This window comes from Larus michahellis, chromosome 8 (assembly GCF_964199755.1).
Source record: "Larus michahellis chromosome 8, bLarMic1.1, whole genome shotgun sequence".
Lineage (NCBI taxonomy): Eukaryota > Metazoa > Chordata > Aves > Charadriiformes > Laridae > Larus > Larus michahellis.
Window position 1 is genome coordinate 12365656 of NC_133903.1, and position 19165 is coordinate 12384820.

Below are 19165 nucleotides of genomic sequence, written 5' to 3' on the forward strand. Positions count from 1 at the left end.
CTCTGCACCTTGGTATCTCTCTCGTATTGAGGTGCTCAAAACTGGACGCAATACTCAAAGTGTGGCCTCACCAGTGCTGAGTAAAGGGGGACAGTCACCTCCCTCCTTCTGCTGGTCACACTATTTCTAATACAAGCCAGGATGGCATTGGCTTTCTTGGCCACCTGGGCACACTGCTGGCTCATATTCAGGCGCTTGTCCATTAGAACCCCCAGGTCCTTTTCTGCCAGGCAGCTCTCCAGCCACGCTTCCCCAAGCCTGTAGCGATGCATGGGGTTGTTGTGGCCCAAGTGCAGGACCTGGCACTTGGCCTTGTTGAAGCACATTCCGTTAGCATTGGCCCATCGGTCCAATCTATCCAAGTCTCTTTGTAGAGCCTCCCTATCCTCATGCAGATCAACACTCCCGCTTAGCTTGGTGTCATCTGCAAACTTGCTGATGATACACTCTATGTCCTTATCAAGGTCATCAATAAAGATGTTAAACAGAAATGGTCCCAACACTAAGCCCTGAGGAACACCAGGAATAGTTCTAGTCCAATGGTTTGAGACTTTCAGAAATACTAATCCAGTATTATTAAAATCAATACAATTTTTTTCTCCCTCTGAAATCAATATTCTGAAAAGTGAAAACAAAGAAACAAGGTTTTTACTTGATTTCAGTACAAAATGTCATCAGCCTGTTTGAAATCAATCTAATGCCAGGTTTTATGTTTGTAACAATATCTTAAACTTTCCTTCATGCAAAAGGGACAAATTTTGTTTTGGCTTAGGTTCATTCTCAGATTTTGACAAACAGTCAAGTGAATATTCTTAAATATTAGAAAGTAATCTAAACTACTCTGCCACTTTCTCTATTAACTTTAGACTAATTTTACTCAGGACAAGGTTATTAACTTTAGGAGCTAAAAAGAATCCCATGCAGACTGTTCTCTTACTCTGATTGCAAGTCTTTTTACCCAGTTTAGTTTAATTGTACTTTTTTCTTGTGTTATAGGCAGCCGCTAATAGATGCTCTCCCATCTTGTGCTACAGAGGCGTGTGTCGTCCTAATGAAAGAAATTATAGCTTCTGGAGAAGTCGAGGAAGACAAAGTGGAATATTTCTTCTGGTCATTTTCATTCATTCCTAAACCCACCTCAGGCATGATTGAATCTCTTGCTGTGAGTGGATGTTGTTTTTTCTTTTTTAATTATCATCAATCTATCTGACTCATAATTTTTATATTTTTATTAGTCTTTTTCACAGATTTGTACAAAACCACCTCTGTCCAGGTGATTTTCGTGGTGAAACTACTGGCTATTTTAATATTGATTCCAAAAGAGGATGCAGTCCTGTTTGGTCACAGGAGCTTGATTTGCATGTGTGGGCTAGAGACTTTTTTTTTTTTTTTTTTTTTTTTTAAAATGAACAAAAAGTGTGAACTACCTTGTGGACTCCAGAGTCTGGTTTGTGCTCATTAGTTTTGGGGTTCGTGGTCAGGTCAGTGTGAGGAGAATGATGCCGTTGCCATTGCACCCTGCTTTGGACAGAGAGCTTTATTCTGCAGTTTGGTCCGTTACAAGCTTTGTATTTAGCACCTGGAGACTTTTCAGTCCTTTGTATATGCACTGCTATTGCAGCTTTTGACATTTTTCCTTCACTAAGTTAATTGTATACAGAGTAATACAGGCTCCATTTTGCAGTCATTTTCCTTTAAAGATCTGTTGTCCTACTGGGTTTGTACACTGTAATCTGTCGTGGTCTTAGAGTCTGAAGTTGGACTTGCTGTGGTTTCTTTGGGGAAGCTGCAGTGTTCTGGGTAGTAAAATCATAGATAGTCTTGTAGCTTAACTAACTCATTATTTTTTTAATTAAGTAAAATGTTATGCCTGCTTTACTTGTGTGCTAATGAACCATTGATCAGCCATGGAGAATCTTGCGGAGTGTATCACAACTTGCTGTTCCAAATCATACAGGTGCTGACCACCGTATGAAAAACAGCTCTCAGTGTTAGCAGGCTTTCCCCAACATTTGCATGAAATAATTCATCTTGAGTTCATTTGGGCTTCACAAACATTGGTTTAAGTGGTGGGATTTTCAACAGTAACAGGCTTGCTTCAGAGGATACAGAAATTTGGAATTTGCAGGTTTATGGGACAGAAAAAACTCATTTTCATTCTAAAAATGGGTAAACTGCCCATGACTTACTGAACTGTCAGTGCTTTTTGCTAAGTACTGAGGTGGGACTGTGTTTTTTGCTAAGTATTGGGGGGAAACTGTGTACTGGTAAGGGTTTTACTATTTTAAGGGTCCTGGAAAATTGTTTAGATTTGTTTTCACACTCCTTCCTAGGCATGCAGGGCATGATTTCTCTGGAAAAGAACTGAGTTCTATATCATGTTGACACTAATTTAGCCTGTATGCTTACATATGAAGGCGGAAAAATTTTCCACTATATCTCTGCAAGATTGTCCTTTCTTGTTTATTTATTTAAATCCTTTAAGGGCTGTTTGAAAATAAGCATTGTTGAGATTTAATTTTAATATGTAAATATTTTGATACATTTATTTTCTATGGTGTGTTACAATAATTGTGAGAATGATTTTTCTGAAACGCCCTGTTCTTTTTGTGCTTGTTTACAGCCTTTGCTGAAGTCACCGGGAGCAAGCCAGAGCTGCTTCTTAGGAGTAACTGCTCTCTTGCATAGGTTTTGTTCATCCTATAACTCCTGTGATGGTGTACCTGCTGTGCAGAGTGTGATGTGGACTCTTGGGAAATTTTTGGGAAGAAACTGTACTGTGCAAGATTCAGAACGACTCAGCGAGGTATCCGTCATACGGAAGCATGTGATATAATGCTTCACTTTTCTATTCCCTTTATGATCTAGAACTTGTTCGATTAAAATGGCATTCGGTGGATTTCCAGAAAGCCATGAATACAAGCTTTGTAAATGAATATTCTTTGGTAGGATGGGCAGATAAAACTTTGTAATCCAACAAGTACAACCTATCATCATGGGTTTTCTTGGCTATTTAAATAAGGAAAAGCCTTGGGTCTTCTGATGAAGCAAACTTCACTCTGTTCATCAGTGTGAAGAACACCCATCACTCCCCTGTAAAATGGTACATTGATGAAAGTTTCCTCTTCCTTTGTTGACTCAAATCCATGTACAGTTAGTGTTACTTGTGTTATTGCTGGGTAATAACTTCTGCTGAGTCCCAGCATTACTGGCTGTAAGTCAGTCACGGTATTGGAGGGCTAACAGGAGAGGAAAATCGTTCTTAGTTGCTTTATGGGATCTTGAGTTAGGGGTAATCCTGTCACAGTTCTGGGGCTTTTTATCTTTAACTGACACTTGCTGCTGAAGAAATATCTTTATATCTTCTGTTTGATGATCTACCTAAACAATTGGTTCTTCTTTATCATGCTTAGAAAATGGAGATACTGGTGACAGTGTATCAGATAGCTGTAAGAGCCCAAGAGCTAAGTTTGTCTCAGGTATTTGTGTCTGTTTAATTTTCCAGTGTGCAAGATAAACACATGGGATTTGCATTTTTCTTCATATAGTGTGAGCAATCCATTCACTTTTAATTATTAACCCATTTGTTGAAGGAATAACTTAAAACCCCAAGATTTTATGTATTGGGACCCTTGAACAAAATTTTGATAAAAAAACCCCAAAGAGATTCCATTGCTAAACTTCTTTGTCTTCCTGTTAGCCATAGAATCGTACTTTCTGTGTGTATTTTCAGTTTCTTACTATGTGCTGTGTGAAATTACCTAGTTCATTTTGGTAGAATTGGGACTTTACATGGTTAGGGGATACGTTACTCTCATTAGAAAAAAAATGGAAAAAATGATATATCTTTTAAAGTGTGGGCTCTCCATTGGAAAGAGGCAACACTGCACTGGTGGGTGGTCTCACTGGTCTCTACTGAGCTCTTAGAAAGAAGTACTTAAAAAAATCAAAACAGCCATTTAAATTGTCAATGATGGATGTGGAGTGGGATTTTGAAGAGAAGCTTTGATTTCAATGTTGCTAATCGACTGTCAGTGGGATTATTGTAGTCATCTGAGCATCTTCCTCTCGCCCCGCTTGCTGCCGGCTGGGCAAGGAGAGTGCCATACGGGTAGTTCCAAGCTAGGGTTGTGCTGCTAGACTGGATGCCTATACATGCCAGTTTGCCAGCAGCCGACCAAATGAAGCAAATGTCTATTTGGTTTATATTGCAATCTTTCTCTGTGGGGAAGGGCACTAATTTCTCAGCTCTTCTGTGGTGGTTTAACCCTGATAGGCAGTTAACCATCATCCAGCTACTCAGTTACTCCCCCTGCTGGGATGGGGGGACAGAATTGGAAGGGCAAAACTGAGAAAACTCATTGGTAGAGATAAAGACAATTTAGTAAGTGAAGGGAAAAATATCCAACATCAAACCCCACAACAAACCTCAAAAAGTGATGCAAAAGCAGTCGCTCACCACCAGTAGACTGATGCCCAGCCTGTTCCTGAGCAGTGGATACCTTGGAACCACCCCCACTCCCTCCACACAGTTTTCTTTCTGAGAACGATGCCATACGGTTTAAATACTTCTTCAGTAAATTCAGATCAGCAGTCCTGGCTGTGTCCCCTCTCAGCCTCTTACCCACACCCAGCCTACTCGCTGGGCAGGTAGAGTAAGGAACAGAGAAAGCCTTGATGCTGTGCAAGTACCGCTCAGCAATAACTGAAACTTTGTTGTGTTACCTACAGTGTTTTGGTCACAGATCTAAAACACAGCACCATACAGGCTGCTATGAAGAAAATTAACTCCATCCCAACCAAAATCAGTACACCCACCCAACTGCATGTTTTCATAAAAACTTTGCTTTTTAAAACCTTTCTGTCTTTCAATAAATCTGATTTAAATTAGCCAAGAGATTAGTAAATCAGAAAATGGAATTGATGAAGATGGGCACGGTGAGAAAGACTGCCCAAGTCTCATTAACTTCTTGAAAATTGTTCTGTAGCTTAACACTGAAACACAGTTGTCTGATGAATGTGGAGCAGCCTCTTGAAGCTCAGCAGCAGCTGTAGGAGAGGTATCTTTGACTATGATAACTTTACTAAAGACGCAGAGCAGAATAGGTGAGACGTTCCACCTGATGTCTCAAATCAACAGTGAACGGGAGTCTTCAACCTACAGTTGTGGAAGGTTTTTGAACATTTTAACTGTGCTGGCTTCATTATAGTTGTTTCCAGGGGACTGTTGGTAAAAGGAAGATCAGGCACCATATTGCATTGAAGTCCCTGGTCTCTAAACTTTAATACAGAGCTTGTCATTAAAAATTCATTGATTCCCAGCAGTAATATGCTTTCTGGGTTCTGAAGTTGCACAGGTTTCCTGTATGTTTAGTGAAGTAAACTGGTAACATTATTGCATCTGTTGATAAATTATTATTTTCAATTTGTTGCTGTGTCCAGAACTCCATGTTGTATCACTAAAAGGTCAAAATGTCTATGATAAAAAGGGAAAAAAATATCAAAGTACTTGAAAAACTTTTACTGCATATCAAATCCATGACTTCTGCTTTTCCATTACAATGCAGGCCTTTTTTTAAAATGCTTTTCTATTCCACCAGGTCTAAGCCAGATTTTACTTACAAGTGCTACATGGCATTAGAACAGCCGTCCATATTCATGTGAGTCTTGTTCTCACACTAAAGCCAGAGTATAGCTGGTATAATAGGGGCTGCAGTAACCCTCGCAAATGATCAGCAATCATTTTAAACAGAGAATTTTGCACAGAAAATGTTAATGCAATAAGATTTCATGTACAGCTGACAATATGTGGAGAACTTTTTATTCTACCTTACTTTGTATTTACAGGTGCAACTGGTGTTAAAAGCCATTGGAAATGCAGGACTGGCAGCAGCATCGCTAGCTCCTGTTTTGAGCTTGTGTGCTTCCCTGAAAAGTAATCCAATTGAAATTCGTCTAGCTGCTATCCAGGCCTTCAGGCGCATTCCCTGTTCTGTCAGGGTGAGTGATTTATTGCCAGCAGGTGACTGATGTCTTCCTGGCACTATCCCAGAGTTTTGACTTTCTGGAATAGTTATGAAACATGCAAGTAAATAAGGAACAAGTGTAAACGTGTCTTCCAGCAGAGCTCCTCTGCTGTTGGAGAGGTTGGTAGGACAACCCTGATAAACAGACCTATAATATGTTTTGCTATAGTTGAGGTAACACATCCAGTGACTGAGGTAATGTTTATGACTTCTTAAAAAGTTACTTCAGTTGGGTGGCTTATGTTTCTGTGGGTTTTGGCAGCCCTGCTCCAGAAGAAGAAGGTCCACATGGAACTTGCACTTGGAGAAGCATTTTCTATGGCTTTTTAAAATCTAATTGCAGCATGGATTGGCATAATCTTCTTGTCCTGTAGTTATGAAGCTCAGTGTTGCTCCTTAGACCTGTTGAAAGTATGAGATCTATATGTTGTCGTACACCCCATCATTGTCTAGCAAATGAATGGCTAAACTGACACCCTGTGGGTGCACTGAAGGTGTTGAATGCTAATAGAAATGTTACTAGAATCAGTCACCAATGTCTTGATTCTTGGGAGTTCACCAAACAACTCGTATTTGTGGATACCTGGGAAGTATTGAACAGAATAAATTTGTTACAGCCCTACCCTTTGATTGAGACCAGAAGTAGTGATCTTAATAGCCTGTTAAGAAAAATGTAACCATTGTTGTCTGTGTATTAGCTGTGGCACATATGTGGAATATAATAGAACAACTCTCCCTTGTGGTGGAAATAAAACCGTCATTAACTGTTGCGCTAGCAAGTGAGGCTCTGTGTTGCGGACAGTCTTGTATAAATTAGTCAGTAGAGGATTCAGGTCATAGCAACAGTTTGTTCTGGAAAGTTGTGTATAAGGTAGTGTAGAGAATATGTACATACATTTGTGTATGTTTTGCATGAAATGACTTTGTCGAGTATAAAGCAATAGCTATCTCTTTCAGAAAGAAAAACCTACTTGTACCTGAAAATGCATACATGAGGTGTTTTAGGAGAATAAATCGTAATTGTCTTTTGGTTATCTTTTTATCTTTTTCTTTTAGAATGCTGTATTAGTTCAGCTCTATCAAGCAAGCAGCGAAGATGTGGAAATAAGGATTGCTGCTTATTATATAGCAATGAAATGTCCAAATGAAGAGTTATTTAAACAAGTACAAAAGACTTTGCTGAAAGAAACATCCAGTCAAGGTTAGCCAAGGAACTGCTGAAGTCTTACTCCTTCCTAAATGATACTTCAGTGTAACATTTAGTTTACGGGTGTAATGGTACCAATCTGTATCAATTTTTATTTAATCTTAAAACTTCATAGGTTGTTTTTAAAAGATTGTTTGTATGATTGTTACATTTTGTGTTGGAATTGTGATACTGTTATTTTAGCAATAGTCAGTAAGGAGTGACTCTTCATAGAACGAGTTCCCTCTACTGGCAGCATTTCAGTAGTTGTCTGCTCTTGAGAAAGAGCTGTGTGGAACTGTTTTAATGTTTAGTGCATTAGAAATACAAATGGATAACTGCGAATTACATTTTGTTAAGTCAAGAAAGAAGCAAGTGGCAGAAAAAAATACTGCAAGCTGCAGGTATAAAATTATTTACTATTTCTTAATTACCTTTTTAATGCTCCTAAATTCCACGTTTACTATACATTTACTTGATGTAATACAGTTATTTATTATAAGGACTCGCTACCATGGTCTTTCTTTGGTACTGTCCTCTTTTGCAGCTATTTTACATCAGTTTTGATATGGTTTTAATGTTGATCACAGTATTTTAAAGATAGCATTAGACAGAAACTAAACAGATCTGAAGACTGCAAAGAAAGGCCTGTTGATTTTCATTTAGATAATTGTAGGATACTTAGGAATTTTAAGGCTTCCTGCAGTTAGTATCAAAGCTTAGTGGGAGGTGCTTCATCACTGCGCCAGAGGTGATTCTGCAGGTCAACTGAAAGTCCTCTAAGGATCACAGTTCTCAAACTGTGGATCTAATGGCAAACAAATGACATCAAGAAACTGTTTATAACACAGGGAAAAGCAAAATGTGGGAACTGGGACATGTTGTGTTAGGAATGTTGTGAGAAGGACTTTGTGAGGGGTATTAGTCATATATCCAACTGTATAATAGCTGGCCAGCAGTGTAGCAGTCATTTGGGGAAAAGGTTAGCCTAAGTATAATTTCTTAATTATTTATAGTTTGTTTAAATTTTGCTTCCTGCTTCTGTGGTTCCATGATGAATTGTTACCTGAGCTATATTACTGACATGAGAGACTGAATTGAGAACTGATGCTGAGTAGAAAATCTATACTGTGTTTAAAAATACTCGGTTTATTTAAGTAGCTTATCTGAAGGAGAAGCTATTTGGGCTAGTATGAACTGAAACCGTGCATTATATAAGAGAACACAGAATCCTGTCAGCTCTTTATTACCAAAGTACACAAATGTTTAAGCTGATCTCATATTTTGGGTGAAGGGATTTTTTTCTAAACGGTTTCACCACATTCAACAAAGAATACCTCTAGACAAATCCTTTGCTTTTAAATCTGTCAAGAAGGAGCAAACATGAAAGGGATATCTATAAGATTGTTTGCAGGCAGATGAAAGCAGACTCTGCACTCTGAAGTATCTGGATCCTAGCCAGCTCTGAACTTCAAGCTGTGTATCCATTTTATCAGGATGTTATGTCCAGACCAGTATATCCTGCAGCGATTATGAGTTCAGGCTCAGCATTGTTTTCACCTATTGATGTGGCTTGTGGTTTGGAGGGGACTTGTTCCCCTCTTTTTAGAGTTCAGACAGAGAGAACTTGCATCAGTCTACATAACACTGTCAAGGTAGGTGTAACCTCAGTGACTCTCCTCCCTGTGGCTCTATGTGGAAAAAATAAACTGTCTGATTTATGAAGCACTCTACGAGTCCATCCAAAATGTTTTATGTTTTAAACAATTTAATGTATGACTCATTAATTTTGTTAATTTCCATCCTTTGTCTTTGGTTGATGTAACACCTAAATAATTCATGTAATAAGACTATTGAGTAACAAGTGCTTTTGAAGGTATAGAGCACATACTAGTTTTTAGTTGCTGCATTCAGAAAAAGCAATATGAAAAAAAGGATTTGTGTTGTGAAAAGTGCAGGGAACTGCAGAATATTCAGTGTCTGTGCACTGAACTACCAGCGAAGCCTGATATCTTTTATTGTCAGGAGGAAAAAAAGCCTCCATTTAAGAATCAGACTCCAGAACGCATGGACTACGTTCGCCCCCCATAACGCATACATGGCCAAACCATGAATCAGCACAGTGTCATGCAGAAATACTAATTCTGAATCACAACTGTTTAGTTGTAAGATTCTTTCTATTGGAATGATCTGTTTGCTGTATGTAAAGAAACTATTGCCAGTTTTCTCTTACAAGTCCACGAGTGTTGCCAGTATTCGTGTAGGGTATCTGATTAATAGACCTCCCTATATTTGAAGTTGCTTAATGCTTGCCTTTTAAAAGGCTTTGTTTATTTCTGCTTATAGTTTTTAACTTGTTTTAAGATTTTAGTGTGTTTGCTGTCTATCCCAGACTTTTTTTTTTTTTTTGAATGTTTCAGTACACTGGGTCAGTGATTTTTCAAGAACAAAATGAGTGATGCTGACAAATAAAAACATCTTTTAAATAATTCTGGCGCATCTGTTCTTTGAAGAAGGAACAGAAACAGTCCAATATTATTTGAGCTGCACAACCTGCCTCTAACGTCTGTATTAGAGTTGTACCTTGGGTTTTTTTTCATCATTCCTTTGAATTTAGTATAGAAGATCCTTTGCAAACAGCAAATAAGTAGGTTAACCTTACCTCCTTGCCTGCGTAGGTTAGCTGAGAGGCGTAAATGAAACTAGGGAGTGAATGGCCCCTCACATGCCATATTGTAAAGAATAAGACAGTATTTAAATAAGTTGACCATTGTAAAGGTAGGTGCATCAGAGCAATTTGAATGGTACTGAAAATGAATCAATTCTTTTGTGGTCAGGGGAATGGTTTAGGATTAATTCTGGTATAAATAAATAAAAAGATGCCCTGTTTCAGTTTTTAAAACTGTTTTAATTTTTCTCTAATTTCCAAATGCTTTTCTTTGTTTAATTTAAGTGGGCTCCTTTGTTTGGAGTCACCTCTCTCAGCTCCTGGAGACGGATGATCCATTGAAGGAGCACCTTCGAGATTCTATTCCTGATGAAATCCTTAGCAGAGATTTTGACCGGGAGACATGGAAATACTCTTCATATTCCGATGTCACATTCCATTCAGGTATGTGGAGTTTTAATGGTTTGTAGCATATGGATTATTAAAATACCACATGGCTTTTCTGGTCTTTTATATCTTGCTCCAGAGAATTTTAATTTTTATGGCTTAATGCAAATGTAGGCTTGATTATACTCTGACCTTAATTGGTGTATGTCAAATGTAATTCCAGCAAGCCAGATACGACGCAACTTTACTTTTGTGGGAGAGGAGACTAAGAACCAATGAAGTTTTAGATTATTTTTGTGAAAAGCAACTTTTGATTTCTTCCTTAGTGAGCTTCCTTTGTAGCAACAGGGGATTGGGATGTATTTTTTTCTTCTGATTCATGTACTTTCCGTGGTATAAGAAAAGATTCAGACTCATTCCTTCCTGTTTTACTATCTGTTCATCATTTGTTTTTAGCAAAAATGCTAGATAATATTTTTCAGAGTAACATTTTGATTTTCTGTCTGTCTCTTCCAGTGCAATTGTGTATGATATGTATTGTAAATGCTCTTCTTTTAGTGCTGGTCGCATACTAGGCTTTCAGTAACGTCCATTAAAGTCTTTGCTATACTAAAAAGTTAAATAATTTCACCTGTTGACTTAGTGTTTTATTCACCATCTTCTTAATGTGCAAAGTTGCAGTTTCCCAAAGAACAAGACTTGCAAAGTATATGCGAATAGCTGATCTCCCAATGACAGACAACTGGTATTTTATATTGCAGGTGGTGCAGGTGGAAATATGGAAGCATCAGTGGTCTTTTCTCCTGCATCCTTTCTGCCACGATCAGTCATGACAAATTTGACTGTTCACGTTATGGGGCAGGCTATAAATCTACTGGAGGCAAGTTTATGGGCTGCTTTTGTTTTTTAATCCCTCTTCTCAAGGGATACTTGGTATATCGAAGTAAAAAGAACTGTGTTCTATTTTCCCATTACAGTTCCTTTAGCAAGGTATGCTTTTCACTGCTACAGCAAAGTTGCCTCAGACTGATGACTCCTTTGTGTAACAGACTTAGTTGTAATAAAAGAACTTCAACTCTGATAGTAGCATACACTAGGCAAGTGAGTTATATTCAGCACTTGCTGTTGATTCAAATGAAAGATAAAAGTCTGTGCTTTCTGAGATACTGTTCTTGCTCCTGTTCAGGACAGTAAGATTCCCTCGGTTGATTTACAGTGGAAAATGGATTGGCTTGGGTACACTGTTCCTTTAATACAGGAGATAGAGTCACATATACCTAACTGAAGTCACTGTTTTAGTCCCATTGAGCATCCAATGCTTGGGACATTTAAATGGCTTGCCTGCAGCCTCATCATCTTTAGTTGTGCCTCTACTGTGCCTCCAGGAGAAAGCAATGTTTGGCATATGGACCCTTTACTGCAGGTAAAAATGTGTATGTGAAAGAAAGAATTTAATGTAGCCTTCACATCTCAAATTTAAGCTTGCAAGGGAACAAGATATTTTTTCAGTGTGATATCTTCTGGATTTATAAGTGTTAGTAATACTATTTTAGTCAAACTTCCAAACAGAATCTTATTTCAGGAGCATTGAAAGGGTGCGTTATTGTTTTCCAACCAAAATACTGTTTGTAACATGCTAAGATAGCAGTAGCTTAAACTGTCCCATTATGTTGTAAATAAACCAGTACCTGAATAAAAAAGGATTTTTTATTTTGGACTGAGCTTCACACAATCAACAAACTAAAGAGTTTTTACTGGAAAGAGTTAATACTAAACTAACTGGTATTGGATGCTGCATGAGGTAGGATACTAAATTTTGTAGACCATTGTGATCTTGTATGGAAAATCTTTCTTGTAGAAAAACATAAAGGTTGCATCTGAATGTATATTTTTAATTTCTGTCTATAGAAGTGAATATACCTTATGTATCTCATCGTCAGGCTTTTCAGTGACGTATGCTTTCCCCTAGGTTGGTGTACGATTAGAGAATGCTGAAGCTCTTGTGCAGAAGATTTTTGGGCAGAAGCCTGCTACTTTCAGTGACTATTTTTTTGCAAACAATAATGAAATTAAAAATAAGTCAGAAAACCCAGTGGAAACAACAGGAAAAGTCAAGCAGAGGAAGCTGACTTTGAAGCGATACAGCCCTGCTGATCATCTTGTGACCAAGTCTGGCAAGCCAAAGTTGAGAAAAGCTAAGCAGAATTGTCCTGGTAGAAAGTACAGTAAGATGAGTGAGTTAGTCAAAAAGGTAACTGACTCTGCAGATCTTGGAAAAATTAATGATATTCCATGGTTAAACTTAAGGCCCCATCTAGCATTGGACAACTGCTCTGTGTTGCTGTGACTCCTTTGCATAAAGCTTATGTAGCTTGTTCCACTCACTTGCAGAGAACTTAACAGCTGCATAAAATACAAAGCAACAAAAAGCCAGATATTCAGTTTTTCAGATTCTTTTATTGTCTCAAAACAATGACTCTTAGCCAGGGGAGTATGTTGCTTGTGTTTTGGGCTTCCTCTCAGCATTTTGAGCTCTGATCTTCTTTATGCTGATGTCCTTTTGTCTTTTGACTTCTGCAGCACTATAAACAGCTGCTTGATGTTAAGTTCCTGAGTCATGCTGATTGCGATCTGACTTCCCAGACTGATGTCAGATGTTACATTGACCCTTTGTGAATTTACTCATGTTTGGAGAGAGTTATGTTCTATGTATATAACAGGAAGGCTTTGGGAATTGACTTCAACTGTTAATGTATTATCTGGAAAACTTGGGCCCATGATTTATTTAGTTTGTCTTAGACCGTCTGTCTCCTTGGGACTCATCTTCTTAGAGTTTCTTCTTACGGTGTAAGCTTATGTTCATGTTGTGTTGCTGTTGTATTGATTCATAAAGAGGGAAAATGTAAATTTTTTACTTCTTAGCAGTTTACTTGACAGTCATGGCATCCATAATGTTGTATTAATTGAGATTGTATTTTTTCAAAGCTTCATCTGTTTGTGGGTATGTATTGCTACACTTCTTTTGCCCAGTCATCTTAGGACTAGACATTGCCTGTGTTCATAGTGAAAGTCAGCTTGTGTGGCATGGAGCTGAAGTTTAGCTGGAAAGAACAGGTACTAATCTAAGGTCTTAAGTGGTCTTGAAATAATTTATAAAAGGGAGCCTAATGTCTATTTACTAATAACATAGCCTTCACTGACAAGTTGTTTATTATGAGTTTGAAAGGAAATGAATACAAACATCATTCTCTTCCTGATTTATGTCTTTATTGCATGTCAGTTCACTGAGAGAACAGTGAGAAAGGAGCTGCTGAAATGTGAGCTAAGCATGAAAATCTTTGGAAATGAACTTAGCTTCTTGGATTGTGAAGATTTAAGAAAACAAATGAAACATTATTCTTTAAATCTGGCTGAGTTGGCTGTCAAGCTTCTGAAGGTAAAAGGAACCTTTTTTTCTATTTGAATGCAAATGCCTTGAGAAACTACTTTCTGACAGATATGTGAAAGACAAAATATTACTTATTATTTCTCTAAATTGAACTCTAAAATAGACACCAGTATATATTGTGGGTAAACAGCGTTCAGTACATTAGGCAAGGATTTTTATGTTGTCTGATGGTTCTTATCTCTTGCTTTTCTCATTCAAATCCATCCATGCTTAAAGGAAAAATAATTATTTCTTGCACTGGGATATGACTAGTGTCTAACTCATGCCCTGGCCAGATGTAGGCTTTCGGCTTCTTTTGCCTTATTTACCAAATCACCTCAGTTAAAAACACCTTCACAGCAGAGAAATATAGAGGATAGTTATATCTTGAATGCGGACTTTATTATGCAAAATAAAATTCTGTTATTTGTTTGTTTGTGTTTTTTCATCATAGGGGCAAGAGGTCCAGTTTAATAAAAGGCTGAGTTTGGCCACTGAAGAATTGCAGTTTCCAGCAATTTCAGGCTTTCCTATTCAGCTGGCAGTCAATGCTTCAGCAGCAATCAACATAAAAATCAAAGGGAATGCGGACTTCAAACAACAGTCAAATTTTTTTCTAAATGGTTATATCAAGCCAAGGTAATAACTGCTGCAAATCTGTCACTTTTCCATGTTCCTGATGTCAAGTAGCAATTCCTGATGTGAATGTCTGTTGTAATCAATTAGGAGATTCCTGAAGAACTCAAGCAGTCATCAGCCTTATATTGCTGAATGGCCGCTATGCTAGAAGGACAGCAGTCGTTTCCTATCCTGCCTGTCTGATTTTGAACTCTATTGCTGTGCTTTTCCAGTACTTTTTTAAGCTGACCATTCCTCCCTATCTGTAAATCAAATTCCAAAATGCTTGCATGCACATGATCTTTTGAATGCTTTACCTGTTACAGGGATGGCATTTTTGATTTTTCTTAGGATCAGACATGCAGTTACAGGTTACGGATCTACAAGCCAATGGATAATTTAACCCTGTGTTTCCTTACTTGGCTATTGTAGCTTTTTATACATGAATACATTCACTAAACTTCACTAAGTGCTGTATAAACAGAGATAAACTTACACCATGATACTCAAACCTAATCACTTTCCCTTTCCTGATATTTCATGCTGAAGTCTGAGTTCAAATCCGTTACGTAGGAGATCTAGTAAAACTATACTTTAATTCATGTTAGAAAGTGTATGTCTGTGTACATATAATTTTTTCAGTGATTTCCTGAAACAAAATAGTTGTCATGATTTTAATGTTAGAATATACCACGTTACAGTATCAAAGGCTATATATTTATTGAAGAGGATGAGCAGCCTATGGTTTAAATTAAGGGCTTTAAAAAGAAAGTGCTTTTCATAAAAAAATACATATCTGAATCTTTCAACAGTGCATTTGTCCAGCTTTCTGCCCAAATGGGAACTGTGGGAACTCTGGGACAAGCTGGCCTAAGCTGGTTAGCAGGAATGAGGACGTCTACTAGTCTTGATGGGGGAATCCAGGTAAAAAAAGGGCAAGAGGTCAAAGTTTTCTTGAACACTCCAGAAGAATCTATGGAGATAATTAATTTCAGGTAAGATTAAGCAAGGAGATCTTCCTAAAATAGTAACTGTGATAACTTTCGTGCATCAGAACTTAACTGGCAGGCTCATTAATAAAGCAGAAATATATTTTGTCAAAAACCAAACTGTTTCAGTCTGACTCATAGTCCAAATCTGCTATTCAGAAGAACAGAAAGGGGAAATTATTCTGTGCATTTTACGTTGTTTTACCATAAGAACATACATTCAAATCAAAGCTTTATGATAAAAGAATGATAAAATTCCTGTAAATGATTTTTTGTACTCTCCTGTTTTTTCCTACTGAACATCAGTGCTGTTTCTGGAACTTTAGTGTCAAAAGAATCTAGTTCAGGGTATGAAAGCGGTGGAGGAAAAGCTTAGCAGTACTTCTACAGATGGTATTTAGCAAAACACTGGAGTAATTTGGAATATAGTACTAATGAAGTGCGCTCATACCCTTCTGGTGAGTTTTTAGTTAGGTTCTTTAATGTTAGGTAAAGGTAACATTGTAAAATACCACCTCAACAACTGTCAGATGTAAAGCAAATTAATTACCTGTGTTAATGCAAGCTAGGCTTTTTAGCTTTTTCTTTTTTCTGCTGGCTTTCTCTTTTCGTTGGACTTTTAGATTTGTTAGAAGTCCAAGTAGAAGGCATATACTGTAAATGGCATGTCAACTACATGCCTCTTAGAAATGACAACACGTGAATGAACTACTTACAGTATGTGGATTGTCGTTCCTTTGTTTCTCTTGATTTGTGACATTGCGGTACTGTAGGATATGCAGCTCAGAAAAGAGCTGGAAGGCTCTGGACTTTGCATTTAAACCATCCATTCCCTTAGGACTCTGGGAAACTCACTGATGGAATTCTGTTTCTGCCAGCTAGGATGGATGACAGACCAGAGCGAAAGTCAAAATAATGACAAACCTGTATTGTGTATTATTTGAACAAAAGACTGACTGTAGAGTCTATCAGATATTGCATTAACTCTCTTGCTCCTATCAGGTGCAGAGACCATGATTCTTGTACAAGCAGTTTAGTGAAGTTCTGAAGTTCTGGAAGAACTTCAAGACTGGAATGAAACTGATGTCCATGCATAGCCTAAGGGTGGGGGGAAATGTCTAGAAGCCAGAAAGTGAGTGGAGTTGCAATAAGCTGACCTCAGAATTGCTCAGAATAGAGAAATCTAGTACTGACTGTGAAGAACTGCAGAAGAATCTCAAGATAGTGACATATTAAACATGTAAAATGTGGTTAAAAATCAGTGCTAATTAGTAGAAGTGTAGACTGATCTTAGCAGAACTTCATCTTTCTTGTTTTTCCCATCTGGGAGAAGATACAACTGAGAATTCTGTATTGCTGTAACTTCAGCATAATTGTTTTTAAGTGACTCTCTGAAATTCTTGGTTGTAGCTCTAAACTCTACTTCACAGTGGTGGATGAGACAGAAGATGTAGATGTTTTCCAAGACCACACAGAAACCAGATCTTGCACTAGGAAGGAAGGTGAGTTTGTCTATGCATCTATTGTGTTTGTCTTTGAAAGCTTGATCATTCTGAAATATCCCTAACAGATTGTTTTATTCAGTAGAATTTCTTTTTTACATATTAGTTCTAAAAGGTCTTCAGTGCAACGTTCATTTGCATGTTTTAATTGTTTGTTGTTCTAACTGGATGTTCAACTGTTGTCTTTCCCCAGTGTCTGAGGTTATTGGCTGGCAGCTGTGTTCTGAAATGTCGTATCCTGACCCAGCCGGTGGTTTGGTTTTCCCCCTTACTGGACCTTTGAGAGTGGCTGTCACGTTAACTAAGCAAGATAGAGGCCTGCAGCAGTACATTGTGGAAGCTGCATGTAACTATATTCCTCAGGTACCATTATGGCATGCTTTTCTTTGGCTTTAGTTTTAGTTTATTATGCTGATGAAAGAATGGTATATCTCAGTACTATATATTCAACTTAACTGGCTTTCAAAGGTCTACATTATTATTATTATTTCCGTTCCCATTATAGTGGGAAAATATGTTGAAAACAAATACGAATTATTGATGCGGATAGTAGGTACATACTATTTCCATATACAAAACAGAGCACACAAATCATTTGGTTAGATGGTTCTTTGGTTAGATAAGACTGATAGATCTGGAAGTAGAGACCAGGATTTTTGACTTGGTGCCCAGTACTAAACAACCTGACCTTACTTCAATGACTTTTTTCTCTTTGTGATAAAAAAAACTCAAAACCCAAATCGTTAATTTACATTAACCACCTTGTTTAAAAGCAGAAGTTAGGCTCCAGTGAATCCACTCCAGAACACTGTCAGTTGTTTTAATATGTTTGTTTGGGCAAGCCCGGGAAAGGAATGATTTTCAGCTTCTGCAGGGGACAGTAAGAATTTATGACATTTTCTAAAATGATAGTATAGGTGTTTAACACGAGCAGTGGCTGACGTCTTCTATCACAGCCCAAGTATTCTTTTTACTCTGAGACAATTTGGGCTTTGGCTGTATTCATACAGTGCTTAGTATCTCTAAGACACTAAGGTAAGAACAATTAGCAGAGTAACTTTCTGTTCTTTATTTTGTTTTTCTGACTTTCTCTAATAAAAGCAGGAAAGGGAACAGGCGTTTTCCTCTGCCCCAGAATCTGGCATCTGTAGGCAGGGCAAGGCTGAAACTGTCAACTAAGGCACCCATTGTAGGTTCATGGTGCTGTGCATCCCACTGCTGACACTGCCACAGTGTAAGGGCTTAAGGCAGCCCTGCCAAATTCTAGTCACTTAAGCCTGAGCTTCAGAGCTTAAATTTATAACTGAAAGTGTGGTCTGATTTTCTGTAAGTTCTGGCAGGATTCAGCATAATTTCAAGAGAAGGTCAGTATGCTGTGAAATTCAAGGTGTTCAGAGAGCGTTTCCCAAGACAAGAACTGGACAGGGAACAGAAAATACAGCCTGGGGAAAAAAGAAATTTCTTGCTGAAAATCTTGAAAAGCAGACACGTGAAAAATTATTGTGGCGGTGAAGGTGCCTATGATCATGCAACACAGTGGGATATATTGTTTTGTAAATGCTGCGCCGATTGCAAATGTGGTTATCCTTTGTTTCTTTCAGGAGAACTCATGGATCCCAAGTGAAGCTGTCCTTCACTTCTTTATTGGGACTCCGAAGTCAGATTTGAAAAGGGATATTGGTGTTGACCTAAATTTTAGTGTCCCACAGAAGAAATTCAGAATCCAATTTATACAACCTAAGAAAAAAATCGAGATTGATGGTAAGTTTTTCGACTAAGAACCAGATCATCAGTTAATGTCAGTTAGGAGAACTTTATTAGAATTAACAGAGAAATAGCAATATAGTTCAGTCAATAATCTAATGCTAAAACCACATTATTATGTGATAGCCATTCACTTACTGCTTTAGGTAACACCCGTTCCCAGTGGGTTTTGCAGCCTGGTTAAGACTATTTTGCACAGTCAGAAGTTCAGTACCTGATTCACAAACTCACGTTAAAGAGGAAAGCTGTTTCCAGTATAGAGGAAGCTAAGGCTAAGGAACACAGTGGATTATTCTGAAATCGTTTATATATGCTGAACTGGCTTTACTATTCCTGAGTTTTAGTTTGATGTATTCTGTTAGTTATGACATGAAATTACTTGTTGCCAAATCAATGAAGTACTGACTATGATATTGCTGTGCATTATAATAAAAAGTAACATTTCAATCACAGTGTAACATAGAAAACAAAATCAACAAACACATTGATGAAATATAAACTGATAAATATATGGTCTATAATAATATAGACAATATATTTCATCTTCATGCCACGCATGACAAGGGATATTTTGTTTTGTATGGTAGAATACATCAAA

At 37.7% G+C, this 19165-nt stretch overlaps 1 protein-coding gene across 1 annotated transcript in view; it reads left to right on the forward strand.

Annotated features, from left to right (window-relative positions):
* LOC141747000 (uncharacterized) overlaps nucleotides 1-19165 on the forward strand; it is a 99346-nt gene that overhangs the window by 17430 nt on the left and 62751 nt on the right. Inside the window, exons 9-21 of the mRNA XM_074596391.1 lie at nucleotides 997-1162; nucleotides 2624-2806; nucleotides 5848-6000; nucleotides 7083-7227; nucleotides 10166-10324; nucleotides 11029-11147; nucleotides 12237-12518; nucleotides 13548-13703; nucleotides 14149-14333; nucleotides 15125-15307; nucleotides 16712-16803; nucleotides 16997-17166; nucleotides 18405-18564. Coding sequence (XP_074452492.1) covers nucleotides 997-1162; nucleotides 2624-2806; nucleotides 5848-6000; nucleotides 7083-7227; nucleotides 10166-10324; nucleotides 11029-11147; nucleotides 12237-12518; nucleotides 13548-13703; nucleotides 14149-14333; nucleotides 15125-15307; nucleotides 16712-16803; nucleotides 16997-17166; nucleotides 18405-18564 — 2153 coding nt within the window. The remainder of the gene's footprint in view (nucleotides 1-996; nucleotides 1163-2623; nucleotides 2807-5847; nucleotides 6001-7082; nucleotides 7228-10165; nucleotides 10325-11028; nucleotides 11148-12236; nucleotides 12519-13547; nucleotides 13704-14148; nucleotides 14334-15124; nucleotides 15308-16711; nucleotides 16804-16996; nucleotides 17167-18404; nucleotides 18565-19165) is intronic.